Source organism: Octopus bimaculoides, chromosome 21 (assembly GCF_046866305.1).
Source record: "Octopus bimaculoides isolate indiv1 chromosome 21, ASM4686630v1, whole genome shotgun sequence".
Taxonomy (NCBI): Eukaryota; Metazoa; Mollusca; class Cephalopoda; order Octopoda; family Octopodidae; genus Octopus; species Octopus bimaculoides.
Window position 1 is genome coordinate 36,240,161 of NC_142948.1, and position 13,915 is coordinate 36,254,075.

The 13,915-nt window shown below is 36.9% G+C and overlaps 2 protein-coding genes across 6 annotated transcripts; both read right to left on the minus strand.

The window, feature by feature from the left end:
- Nucleotides 1-193: 193 nt before the first annotated feature.
- On the minus strand, nt 194-5,164 carry LOC106874925 (BBSome complex assembly protein BBS10). Of its 5 annotated transcripts, none has more exons than XM_014922873.3 (2): nt 3,454-3,597; nt 194-2,434 (listed from the first exon to the last, which is right to left on the minus strand). In XM_014922873.3, exon 2 carries the CDS (start codon nt 2,371-2,373, stop codon nt 664-666), a length of 1,710 nt encoding a protein of 569 aa, XP_014778359.1. In that variant the 5' UTR covers nt 2,374-2,434; nt 3,454-3,597; the 3' UTR covers nt 194-663. The 5 variants fall into 5 exon arrangements, with proteins under 5 accessions (XP_014778359.1, XP_089195247.1, XP_014778513.1 ...); XM_089339121.1 differs by lacking the exon at nt 3,454-3,597 and adding an exon at nt 4,449-5,164 and having other exon boundaries at nt 523-2,434; XM_014923027.3 differs by lacking the exon at nt 3,454-3,597 and adding an exon at nt 3,228-3,355 and having other exon boundaries at nt 523-2,434.
- A 132-nt stretch (nt 5,165-5,296) lies between these two features.
- Nucleotides 5,297-12,549, minus strand: LOC106875264 (endothelial differentiation-related factor 1). The gene is made up of 5 exons (XM_014923380.3): nt 11,839-12,549; nt 9,116-9,167; nt 7,222-7,382; nt 6,567-6,660; nt 5,297-5,814 (listed from the first exon to the last, which is right to left on the minus strand). The coding sequence occupies exons 1-5, from the start codon at nt 11,911-11,913 to the stop codon at nt 5,765-5,767; spliced, it is 432 nt and encodes a 143-aa protein (XP_014778866.1). The 5' UTR covers nt 11,914-12,549; the 3' UTR covers nt 5,297-5,764.
- Nucleotides 12,550-13,915: the final 1,366 nt, after the last annotated feature.

The following is a 13,915-nucleotide window of genomic DNA, read 5'->3' on the forward strand; positions in this document are numbered from 1 at the left end:
ACTTATCTCTTCTCCCTAAAACTGCCAGTCCTGTGCCAAAATTTGAAACCATAATATTTATTATTATTATTATTAATAATAATAATAATAATAAGGCAGTGAGCTAGCAGAATCATTAGCATGTTGGACAAAATGCTTAGCACTATTGGTTGATTAAAACGGTTAACCAATTAACGATTGATAAATAAAGAAATGTAATAGAACCGGTGCATGTATTTATTATTAGCATAACGATGGTTCTGAGATGCAATTAAATATATTTCAACACACGATTTCACGTCAGGAATCTTGCAAACCAAATACAAAATCGAAACACTTTTGGGTCAATCCAATTAAAAAAAAAATTATTTACTTTAAACTATCTCCCTTGCTTTTGTTAGGTTGGTTTGACTTCTACCTTGTTCTGTTTACATCACTCAATATAGGCGTAGTCTTGTCTAGTTCCTCGCCTCATACAGGTGTAGTCTTGTTTAATTCAAGTTGTCACGTTCTCCACATTGTTTGAATCCATTTCAAACAATTTTTTTCCCTTTTCTTCCTTGCTTTTGTTTGGCTGATTTGACTTTTGCATTGTTCGACATTTACTTCATTGATACAGCTGGTCTTGTTTAGTTCAAGTTGTCATCCTCCCTGCGTTAAGTGTGTCAGCACTCATTTTTCAAATCAAACATTTTTTTTAATGCTTTTCACTTTGACTATTTGGTCCATATTTAAAAGCTGAATCACCACTTGGAGTGAAGCATGCAGGATATAAAACTCTGTGTATAATGGTAACCAGCTTCCGTCTTTGTAGAATTCCTCAGAATTATTGTTATTCATTTTTATGTCATCAGGCTCGGGTAAGCAATTCTGAATTTGAATTGGACTAAATTTTTGTGATGTACAGACTTTCCTGCAGACACATCTAAATGTATCACCAAGAATTTCCCATGGAATATCACCATCACCATCATCATGAGATATATTCTTAAAAGTTCTTTCCTGACTATATTGCAACATTTTGGTTTGGAAAGTCATTGCAGGAATGGTAAAGATATTTGAAGAAGGGGTTGGCGCTGTTACAGTAAGGTTTTCATTAGTAATACTTTCATGATCAAATGGCAGAATTTGAAATGTTTCGAAGCACATTCTAAGAGATTTCAAACATTTAAAGATCTGTTGGGATAAGCTGTGAACCATACCTAACGTTGGTGCTGTGAGTATAAGACTGGAAGAGACATTTACCAAAAGTGGGCAAGATAGCAGCGTCATTTGAAGATACGTGGAACCATTTATGACAATCCTTTTATGTAAACCAAATGAAACTAGTGAACTATCACAGAGAGAATCTCTAATACATGAAAGAGGTTGCTTTTTGGCTACAGTTTGAAAATACTCACAGAATTCTTCAGGAAAGTAAGAAATAGTATAAATGCCATGTTGCTGGAACAAAGTTTCAGCAAATTTTGGAATCTCATGACAGCAGCAAACTAGTTTTACATTGTTTAGTGTACATTGTTTGATGAAGGCCTCACATTGGTGATATTGGAAGGCAAGTAAGGAACTGAACTCATAAAACTCTGTTATTGTAAACGTGGCTTCTGTTGTTTCTGCATCTTCATCAGATGTTAAGAAATTCTGCAAAATGACTGATACAATTTCCTCTTTGGAAGATGATAGATCATGGGATAATGTTCCTTCACATGGTATGAGTATTCCAGGTAGAACCTTTGAAGAACTGTAACAATGACCAATATCTTTGTGAATTAATACATCAAAGTGTTTAATAGTAAAGTCAATGGCTTGATGTAAGGAATCAGTACATTCAACACCGTAACTAAGAAAATCAATGAGTAGAGACGAGAAATAAACTGATTCTTTGTCAGACAAAGAACTCAATAAAACTGATTTACAAACTTGTTTCAGATGGCAACAGCTTAGTAAAAAGTTGGAAGAATTGATAGAACTGAAAGGAGATAAACGATTTCTGAACTCAAATTCCATTATTAGACGCTTAAAGTTTCTTAATCCCTGAGATATTCTACGAATATTTTCTCTGAACTGAGTACCGTTTGTCTGAGAAGAAGAGTTCACTCGCAGTTCAACAAACCGTGTTAATTCAGTGATGTAAAGAATAAATAATTTGCTGCCATCTCCCGTCACAGAATGTACATGTTGAAGAGAACTTACCACAAACTTTGCAACTGGATGGGAAAACTGCAAAGCATTAAGAATGTCAATGCCATTAGTGACAAACTGCACCAATCCAGTAGAAGTTGTGAAAAGAGTCTTCTCACACATAGGACCTATAGAGCTTGCACAGATATCAGACAGTGATGAGACAATTCGGACAATATCTGACAGAGAAATGTCACTGGAGTTTATAGCAGCCATTTGTTAATATTTCACAGTTATGAATTCTTGAGTTGTTTTACCCAGAGACTGTAACAACCGTCTGAAAAATTACAGAAAACAGATTTTAGTTATTTTAAAGAAAATCATTGACATCTGAACAAATACGTAATCTATATCAATTACATTTTACTCTTTGTCTCAATAATTCAGTCTTAATTAATCTTCATCTATTTGCATAAGGGGTAGTCTGTAAGAATGAAAATTAGAACAAAGGAGACTCTCAGAAGGAAGATATGAAAGGGACAGAAAAAAAGAGGAAAGAAGAGATAGCAAGAGATGTTATTTTGACACACACACGAATAGAACAGATATGTGTGAGAATACATACATACATACGTATGTACGTACGTATGTATGTATGTATGTATGAGGGATTTAGTCAAACAAATTGACCCCAGTACCTCTGCTTTTAAGATTACTACTTATTCTATCGTTCTTTCTTTTTTTTTTTTTGCTGAACTGCTATGCTATATGGATGTAAACAAACCAACACCGGCTGTTGAACAGTTTGGGGAATAAACACAAATACTCATACAGATATGTGTGTGTTGCTGGCCATAAAAAGGACAATATCCGTGTTAAGCCCCAACAGCTTAACAACCGTTGCCGGTTTGTTTACATCCCTGGAACTTTGCAGTTAGGTGAAAGAAAATGATAGAAGAAATACCATAGTTTGAAAATAAGCAGTGGGGGTCAATTTGCGGTGTCCCAGCATGGCCGCAACCCAAACACTGAAACAAATGAGAGATTAAAAGATATTAAAAAATTGTGTTGTATACAAGACATTTTCTCTTATACGGCGGTAGGGGAAATTGAAACGTTGGCATAACTACTGCGAAATATTGATCTGAGATGAAACTGTCGAAAGTTTCCATCCTGTTTAAAGACGATAACGTGTGTGATCTGAGGGAATTTTAAGGCTATTTTTAAAGGGCCGAGCGACAACGAAGAGACTTCCGAGCTGACACGTGAAGGAAAAGGACTTCGTTGTCATTGACGACGTAACAACTTAAACAGAAATTAGCATTGGATTCGTTAAAAATTATATTGAAAACTTACAAATTATCTGCAACAGATAAAATTTTTAAGATGTATTTCATCTAAGTTTTCCCTCCATCGTGAACGAACTACAAATAATTTGTCAGTTTAAAATTGTCCACTTTACAAGTTTTCTTCGCCTCAACGGACCACAATGGCTGGACTAATAGTCAGACAGCAGTTATTTCCCTTTATTTTAGCTCGTTTTATTTATTTATTTAATCATTATTTCATTGTTGGTGTTCTTTAACCCTAGGTCAATTGTAACCGAGCAGTCCTATGAACTAAGTCATTCTAACAACAACCACCCCGTCTTTTAAATGTAATGTGTGCAGGACTTCCTTCTTTCCTTTCCCTACTAGAGTGTGGTCTGGTCCTATAACCTAAAGGTTCCCGTAAGACAGTAAATAACATCGGTTGCAGCTAGTTTTTATAACTTAGAGCAGGGGTCCTCAACCATTTTTTTTAATCTATGGATCCACTTTGATTACAATTCTATTCTGGTGAACAGGTTTACCTGGGAGACTGGAAATGAAAGACACTGCTTGTATGATGGTGTCACTTTTAGTCTTTTACTTGTTTTAGTCATTTGACTGCAGCCATGCTGGAGCACCGCCTTTAGTCGAGCAAGTCGACCCCAGGACTTATTCTTTGTTAACCTAGTACTTATTCTATCGGTCTCTTTTTGCCGAACCGCTAAGTTACGGGGACGTAAACACACCAGCATCGGTTGTCAAGCGATGTTGGGGGACAAACACAGACACACAAACATACATATATATATATACATAGATACAACGGGCTTCTTTCAGTTTCCGTCTACCAAATCCACTCACAAGGCTTTGGTCGGCCCGAGGCTATAGTAGAAGACACTTGCCCAAGGTGCCACGCAGTGGGACTGAACCCAGAACCATGTGGTTGGTAAACAAGCTACTTACCACTCCTCTTGTTTACAACTCTTGCATGAATGTAAGACAAAAAGACACACACACATGCACATAGCTTTTATCTTTTACCTGTTTCCTTATTAGACTGTGGCCATGTTGGGGCACTGCCTTGAAGAACTTTAGTCTGACGAATCAACCCCAGTACTTATTTTTATTCACGTCTGGGACTTATTCCATCATTCTCTTGCTGAACTGTGAAGTTACGAGGACATAAAAACACCAGTAGTCAAGTGGTGATGGAAGACAACACAGACACACATATGTATATATACAACAGGCTTCTTTCAGTTTCTGTCTATTAAATCCACTCACAAGGCTTTGGTTGGCCCAAGTCTATAGTAGAAGACACTTGCCCAAGGTACCACACAGTGAGACTAGATTTGGTAGATTGAAACTGAAAGAAACCTGTCATATATGTGTGTGTGTGTGTGTGTGTGTCATTGTTTGGTAACTCCAATCTCCGCGAACTACAAAAGATAACCTTGATGGGTACAGCCCATACACTACAGAAAGTACTCTCCATCTAAAATGGAATAAATGTGGTGATAATTTTAGCATGCATAGCAAAACAAAAGTGCCCTTGCTACTCTTGGCCTTCAAAGGATGCCAACTATTAAGGCAGCTGAAATAATAATAATAATAATAACGAACTTATTGTATACAATGCATAGGTGCACTAGAACTCATCAAAAAATGTAATCAAAATTGCATGAACAGTACATAGAATATGCACAGGTAGTGAACAGTGAAAAAGTCTTAAAAGAAAAAAAAGAAGGAAGAAAAAAGTAGGAGGCGGGCATCAGATGTACTGGTGGCAAATTTCAGGAGGCATGGAAGTTTTGAAGGATGTTGTGTCTCAACAGCTAACAAGTGAGAAAAATTAAAACATTTGGAAAAATGAATAAATTTATAATAAATTTATTTTTAAAAAAGTATTTATTTTTCCTTAAAAGTTCATTTACATTTCTGTTTTTCTTTTATTATTATAATTAGCATTAAAATTTTTTTTGTCAAAAATTTCTAGCTGTGTTTAATTAGAGCAGCGAAAAAAAAAAAAAATATTGGTAAATGTCCAATCACGCCAAGTGGAGAAAAAAAAAAAAAAAAAAAAAAGAGATCATTGCAAAGTGAAGGAATTAGTTTTCAGCTGCTATTATTTTTTATCCAAGCAATAGATATTTCAGACTGTAATCACAAACATAACTTGGCATTCTTTTTTTTACTTTTAAAAAAAAAAGAGAGTATTGCCACAAGGAATAAATGCAACAACCTGACTTAATCTTGAAGATTTCAAAAAAAAAATAAATAAAAAAAAATACACCACTTAGTTTAAAATAAAAAAAAAAATCAACAGTGATGGCAGGTGTACAAGAGGGGAACTGCTGCTACTTTTTGGTAAATGGTTTACCCTTGTCTTTGCCACGCAATTTTGTGCCTGTAAAATATTGAAAATAACTTGTTATATAGATATATTGGGAAAAACACACACAAAAAAGAAAAATTCGAACATTGAAATCACTTATATTAATAATTTTAAATCATTAGATGCAGGCATGGCCATGTGGTAAGAAGCTTGCTTCCCAACCATTTGGTTTCAGGTTCTGTCCCACTTGTATGACACCTTGGGCAAGAGTCTTCTGCTATAGCCCCAAGTTGACCAAAGTCTTGGGAGTGGATTTGGTAAATGGAAACTGAAAGAAGGCTGTCATATATAAATCCTCTTTTCCATCTGTACAACAACGAGGGTTCAAGTTGATCTGATCAACAGAACAACCTGCTCATGAAGTTAACGTGCAAGTGGCTGAGCACTCCACAGACACATGTACCCTTAATGTACTTCTCAGGGAGATTCAGTGTGACACAGAATGTAACAAGGCTGGCCTTTTGAGTATTACAGATACAACTTATTTTTGCCAGTTGGGTGGACTGAAGTAACGTGAAATAAAGCATCTTGCTCAAGGATTCAATGTGCCACCAGGAATCAAACTCATGACCTTACAACCGTGAATTGAACACCCTAACCACTAAGTCACTCACCTTCACACACGGATGCCCACGCACAAACGCATGCATATAGATTTGTGTGTGAGATTTGTTCAACTAATAAAGCCTCTGAGGGCAGTGCCCCAGCATGGCTGCAACCCAATGACTGAAACAATTAAAAGATATTTAAAAAAAATTACTTACCCAAAGCTCTTTCCAATTTACCAAGAATTTGCTGGTTTGGCACTGCTTTTCCAGATTCATATTCATTAATCACTTGTTGTTTCTCGTTAATTTTCTAAAAAAAAAAAAAAATTACATTCTAAGTTGAAGAGTGAGAAATACTTTTGAAGCAGGAAAAAGTTGTTTAACAAAATAATAATAATAATAATAATCATCATTTTTCTTTTGTAGTAGTAGTTTCTTATATAATAAGAGCTGGCAGAATTGTTAGCATGCTGGGTGAAATGCTTCATGGTATTTTGCCTATCCTTATGTTCTGAGTTCAAATTTCACCTAGGCTGACTTTGCTTTTCATCCTTTCAATGTTAATAGAAAAACTGAAGGACTGCTGCGATAAGTGTATGAATCAGAGAGGGGAATATGTTGAACAAAATCATAATTAACAGATCCTCCTGCATTTTCTTTAACCCAAAGCCAGGAACTTTTCAGCAACCCCTTGTATAGCCATGATGCCATAGTAAAATGCACCCAGTATCCCCTGTAAAGTAGTAAATGATACGAAGGGTGTCCAGAGGTAGAAACCTTTTTATCAAAGTTGTTTTCAGTCAGGGACCAGCTAGGACTAGACAACAACAGCAACTAAAGAGAAAGAAAAATGAAAATATGGATAGCTTACAGTGGCCAGTTCCTTTTGGGTCATGTTACACCTTTGTCGACATTGTTGAATGAGCCGAGACACATCAATGCTAACTTTACTGATGTGCAACTCCTCAGTTTCTTGGTCGAGCTTGTTTGCATTAATGTTGGCAGCGTGTTGCTTGTTTTGACCAGCACTGACTGAAAGAATTAAAAAGAAGAGAACGGTTAATCAAATCAAGGAATCAATAAAAGTCCCATGTTCCATGCTGGCACAGATTGAACAGTTTGACAGGATCTGATGAGTCCAAGGACTGCATTGCATCCAAACGTCTGCTACGGCATGATTTCTACAGCTGGATGCCTTTCTTAACATCAACCACTTTACATTGTGAACTGGATGCTTTTTCATATCACCAGCACAAGTGAGGTCACTATGCAGCTTGCAAGACTACGAACCCCAATATATACATTGACATAAGAGTATATTATAATTGCAAAATGAAATACAGAGTCCCTACCAACAATTGATATGTATGTACCAGTTGCCAGCAATGTGTTTGATATGTAAATTGGTCTATCCAATACTGCTAAACTCAGTGGCAATTTAAGCAATGTATCTTTAATGTCTGTTTTTCCATGCTGGCATGGGTTAGATGGTTTGACATGGTGCTGGCCAGTCAGAGAGCTGCCCAGACTCCAGTTGTCTGTTGTGGCAAGATACCTTTCCTAACACCACCCACTTTACAGAGTATGCTGGGTGCTTCTCAAGCACAGCATATTGCCCAACATTTGTAGGGTGCTTTTTACGTGTCACCAGCATGAGGGACAGGACTTCTCAAACACAGAATATCACCCAGGGAAAAGCAGACATAAAAGTAAACAAATGACATACAGACACATCACCATTTCACCATTTACTTTTCCATCCTTACAGAGATCAGACGAGTCTATGTTGGGTTAAAATTTTCTTCAGGCAGATGCCTTTCTTGATGCTAACCCTCACCCATTTCCATGCAAGACAATAATACCCCAGGTTATCAAACAAACAGCCTGGATATGTTTGCATAGTGTACTGTGAATAAATAACACTATTTGTATAAGTAGTATCACATTTGTTTACAATCAGCCTACACCTGTTAAGACAAGAACACACACTCAGTGCACACATGTATTTATGTGACAGACTGCTAGTTTATGTTTACCAAATTTCATGAGATATTGATCAACCAGCCGCTAAAGTAGAGGGCACCAGCTGTCAGTGTCTACATAGTTGACCAAAACAAACTTCTTAACCACACAGCCATGCCTACCTAAATGCATGTGTGTGTGTGTATATATATATATAACTGAAGGCTTAAAATTAATCAAAGAACATACTAAGTTATGTCTCGGGGTGGTTAGCATTAGGAAGGGCATCCAGCTGTAGAAACCTTGCCAGATCAGAGATTGGAGCCTGGTACAGCCTTCTGGTTTGCCAGTCCTCAGTCAAACCGTCCAACCTATGATGACAATGGGCTTCCACACAGTTTCCATCCACCAAATTCGCTCACAAGGCATTGGTAAGCTAGGGAATTTAGTAGAAGACCCTTACCTAAGGTGCCACATGGTGGAACCAAGCCCAAAACTATGTAGTTGCAAAGCAAGCTTCTAAACCACACATCTGTGCCTCTGCCTATATCTCTGGTTAATCTATAAGCTATTATTTAAATAAAACAGACTTATGTGATATCATCATCATCATCGTTTAACGTCCGCTTTCCATGCTAGCATGGGTTGGACGATTTGACTGAGGACTGGTGAAACCGGATGGCAACACCAGGCTCCAATCTAAATTTGGCAGAGTTTCTACAGCTGGATGCCCTTCCTAATGCCAATATTTTACTATTAATAATCGATCAGCAAAAGATGTTTCAACTAAAGGAAGAACTTACATCGTTTAGTAGTCTCCACAGCAGCACCTGTCCTTTGCGCAGTAGTAACAGCCTACAAAAGTGATTGAAAAACCAAGAATTAAAACATTAAACATGGTACAAAAACACGTTTGTTGTCATTGATTTAACAAGAAAGCAACACTGAGGTCTTCCACCCCTTCCTTAGATACCCACTTGTCCTAACCATTGACAGAGATTAAATAGCTATCAGACCGTTCTAGGCAGCTGCTCAAACTACGAAAACAAACTTTATCCTTTCTCTGTTACTTGTCTCAGTCACCTGACTGCAGACATGCTGGAGCACTGCCTTGAAAAGTTTAATGCAACAAACTGACTCCAGTACATATTTTTTATTCAAATCTGGTGCTTATTCTATTGATTTCTTTGGATGAACTGATAGATTATGGGGATGTAAACAAATCTCATCACTGACAGTGTGTGAGGGTGGCAAACACACAAACAGATTTATATATATATATATATATATATATATATATATATATATATATATATATATATTGATATACCCAACATTTTTTGAGATTTTGCAACCATAGGAAAACTAAATTTAAGAAGACAATAAACTTATGCTTACTTCTAAATCCCTGGTTTACCTCTCTAATATTGTTGCTATTGTTCAGCTGCAGGTCAACCATGCTCAAGCAAATCTAAGATGCAAAGTATTTCAACAATAACCAAAGGTCAAGCGGCTGTGTTGGCTCATCTTTAATTACATATTACAAAGAAGTCAATAGGAAATTCATAAGGTGCCAAACATGTTACAAATCGTTTAGTGTGTGTGTGTGCGTGTGTGTGTATCTAAACAATCTGTATGTGCAAGTATGGTTTAGACACACACATGGGAAGGTACAGGCATGGCTTTGTGGTTAAGTTCACTTCACAACTGCACGGTTTTGGGTTCAGTTCCACAACGTGACACCTAGTGCTAACATCTTCCTCTATTGTCATAGGACAAGAAAAGCTTTGTGAGTGATTTTGGAAGACTGAAACTGAAAATGTCCATGTGTATGTATGTGTATATGAATAAGCATGTGTGTGTGGTGTGTCTCCTTCACAGGAAAGTTGTGACAAAGATATTTATCTCTACCATTGTATTAAGTACTCTTTTTTTCCTGACAGTTAATGCTTAACGGATATATAGTTATATATAGTTGAAATTTACAGAAAAAACAGAAGACGAAGACAGGTGTATAAACAACTAGCAGGTGTATTAGTTTGACGCTTGGGAAAATCAGAAAGTCTTTTACGTTCCGAGCCTACGCTCTTCAAAGGAAAGGAACACGAGGATATATATATATATATATATCATCGCGATCGTTTCTCCTAAGGGCGCACATGTTTGAAGATTATTCGGACACTTGTGCGTTAAATAAATAAACACACACACACCTATATCATTATCGTCATCATTTAACGTCCATGTTCCACACAATGGATCCTTCGTTGATTTTGTCGTTAAGCACGGAGTTGTTCGACCAGCTGAAATATCTGCTTGTTAGTTAACGTCTAAGCGGCCGAATATTTCAGCGACACGTGTGCCCTTCTCGGGTGACAGGTGAATGATGCAATATGTTGCAATGCATCTGACGAAAGTTCCGCACAGTTTTCGCTTGTCCAACATCACTCACAAAGTTTGGTGGTTACCCGAAGTTAAATTAAAGAATTACAAACACTTGTACAAGGTGCCATGCAGTGGGACCTTGGCCCCCGGGATCGGCTGATTGCGTGACGAATTTCCATGCCCACTTCGGTCATGACTGATATATATATATATATACCCACACATACAAACGTACATAACTATATATATATATATATATATATATATATATATATATATATATATATATATATATATATATACTTCCCTCTGTTTAGGTAGTTATCAATGAAACTAAATCAACATCTCACAATCCAAGAGCAGTCTTTGATTTACCGAGACACGCAGGTAACACAAAACTGGGAATATATTTCTAGTTAGGAGGCACGTGTGATCCAGCAGAAATCACAGCAATATATTTGGTGCGACACCAGTAATCGACATGTGAAAATTAGTAACAAACACTTAGAAATCATTAATACATTCAACAAATAGCCAAGACTTAAAAGTTTGGCTGTTGTAGGGGACATGTTGTGGGGGCACCTAATCAACCACATGGCAGAATAAAACTGTCCCGTGTTTGTTGAGGTTTTTTCCTTTACAATAATCGCGTATTTATTATGACGTCAAAGTCATATAAAATAGCTTTCTCTCCGTGTTGTTCCAGACTTTTCTGTTTACCTAAAGGTATATTCTAATAACCATACAAGGTGCAAATCACCCGATGCAACACATTATTAACGCACTGCTGCTATTTTACATAGACTCTTAATCACTTAACTTTATTTGTTCTTGTTATTGTTGTTGGCAGTATGTTCTTTCGAAAGAAAATAAATAAATAACAGGAGCATATATCAAAGACATTATTAAGATTCTTAATTGCTTTAATATGTCGACGTCAACAAAAATAGTTTGGATGATAGAGGTGCAATCGCTGTAGATTGCAGGTAGAGAGAAAGAGAAGGATAGTGTTAAACGGAACGACAGCAGAAAGGAAAGACAATAATCCAGGTTAACATAGAATTAATAAAATTAACGGTAATATATACACGATAACAAGGGCTGTACTGAAGTCTTTTGCTTTGTTACTCATAAGATTTACCTGTTTCGATCTAAGCTGTCCAGCTTTCGCTCTCTTACCAATGTAAGTGACTTCATTCCAGTCGGACTCCGCCATTGTAGTTTCTGAGAATACGTTATGACAGATAGAGCAACAACGAGGGGGAAATTAGAGGCTTTTGGAAGCTATATGGCCACTCTAAACTTGTTTATGAGACCAATGCAATATTGAACTGGTCAGGGCGAAGTTAAAGATGAAAGAAATTGTTTGCTTTTCTCAAGGAAGTCGTTCGGTTGGTGACACGAGACAAGTAGCGTCGAAGTAAATTCTAGAAAAATGTGGAATGAGAGATACGAAACGAACTTTGCCATGGCAGACTTGTTTACATTCAAATATTGATAAGACTCTCATTCTTTCTTTCTCTCTCTCTCTGTATACATACCTAAATCTATTTGTATGTATGTATGTATGTATGTATGTATGTATCTGTCTATCTATCTATCTATCTATCTATCTATCTATCTCTATATTACCTAAATCTGTATGTATCTATGTATGTATGTATCTGTCTATCTATCTGTCAATCGACAGAAAGACAGATATAAATACATATACACGCACACACACTCACATATATAAATAAATATTTGTATGTATGTAGATAAATAGAGAATGAGATAGATAGATAGATAGATAGATAGATAGATAGATAGATACAAGCGCGCGCGCGTAGCGTGCAAAGTATGGTTGAGTGGTTCAGAAGTTTGCTTAGTAACCTTGAAGTCCCAAGTTCAATCCCATTGCATAGTATCTTGGGCAACTAGAATTTTTCACAATTTCAGCTCCACTTACTTCTGGGGAGTAAAACTGGGTTGACAGAATCTGTATAGTAGTCTGTCAGGCTGATAATATTTGTAATTCAAAAAGCACGCTTGTTTGTGGAATACTCAACCTCTTACATGCTATTTCAATGAGTAGATAGCATATAAGCATGTCATGGGGTAGGTAGTTCTTCTACAATGTTTGTGTTGGGTTACTGGCTGCATGTAAACGATGTGCAATGCTTGTAAACAATTAACAGAAGATTTAATTACTACACATGGTATTTTGCATGTTAATCTTTGAATGAAGATTATGGACAAGAAGTTATACACTTTGGAAGAGACAAACTCTTTAGTTTATGAGAAAATAGCTGGTTTGTATAGCTCTGTGATGACGTTATCACAACTGGAGAAATATCATGCTAAATTCATGCTGGCAATCTTAATTTTCTGTCTGCTTGGCTGGGGAACAGAAATATGAGTATGAAGTTGTTAAGACAACTGTTTGGCATGCTGGAAAGCATGTATAAAGAAGTGTTGTCACTAAACATGGAGGGAAAATGTGGAAGAGGTAGACCTAGGAAGACATGGGACAAAGTAGTGAAGACTGACTTCAAGGTGTTGCACTTTTCAGAGGAGATGGGACCAAGAGGACTTGAGAAGACCCATCCATCTCAGCAGAACTGAAACTCTGTCTAGCCATTGCAACAACTCATCTGACACCTAAACTTCCATCAATCTTTTATGTTACCCTATTTTCTTCATTTTCCCCACACTTAACTGATACCCTTTGTGTCCATCTCAATCCCTATCTCTAATCACCTGTTACCCTATTTTCTTCATTTTCCCCACACTTAACTGATACCCTTTGTGTCCATCTCAATCCCTATCTCTAATCACCTGTTACCCTATTTTCTTCATTTTCCCCACACTTAACTGATACCCTTTGTGTCCATCTCAATCCCTATCTCTAATCACCTGTTACCCTATTTTCTTCATTTTCCCCACACTTAACTGATACCCTTTGTGTCCATCTCAATCCCTATCTCTAATCACCTGTTACCCTATTTTCTTCATTTTCCCCACACTTAACTGATACCCTTTGTGTCCATCTCAATCCCTATCTCTAATCACCTGTTACCCTATTTTCTTCATTTTCCCCACACTTAACTGATACCCTTTGTGTCCATCTCAATCCCTATCTCTAATCACCTGTTACCCTATTTTCTTCATTTTCCCCACACTTAACTGATACCCTTTGTGTCCATCTCAATCCCTATCTCTAATCACCTGTTACC

Coding starts and splice junctions, on each gene's coding strand:
- LOC106874925 (XM_014922873.3), bottom strand. CDS start 2,373: ATGGCTGCTATAAACTCCAGTGACATTTCTCTGTCAGATATTGTCCGA.
- LOC106875264 (XM_014923380.3), bottom strand. CDS start 11,913: ATGGCGGAGTCCGACTGGAATGAAGTCACTTACATTGGTAAGAGAGCG. Junction 9,168..11,838: donor GACAGCTTAGATCGAAACAG/GTAAATCTTATG, acceptor TCACTTTTGTAG/GCTGTTACTACTGCGCAAAG. Junction 7,383..9,115: donor TGTGGAGACTACTAAACGAT/GTAAGTTCTTCC, acceptor TAATTCTTTCAG/TCAGTGCTGGTCAAAACAAG.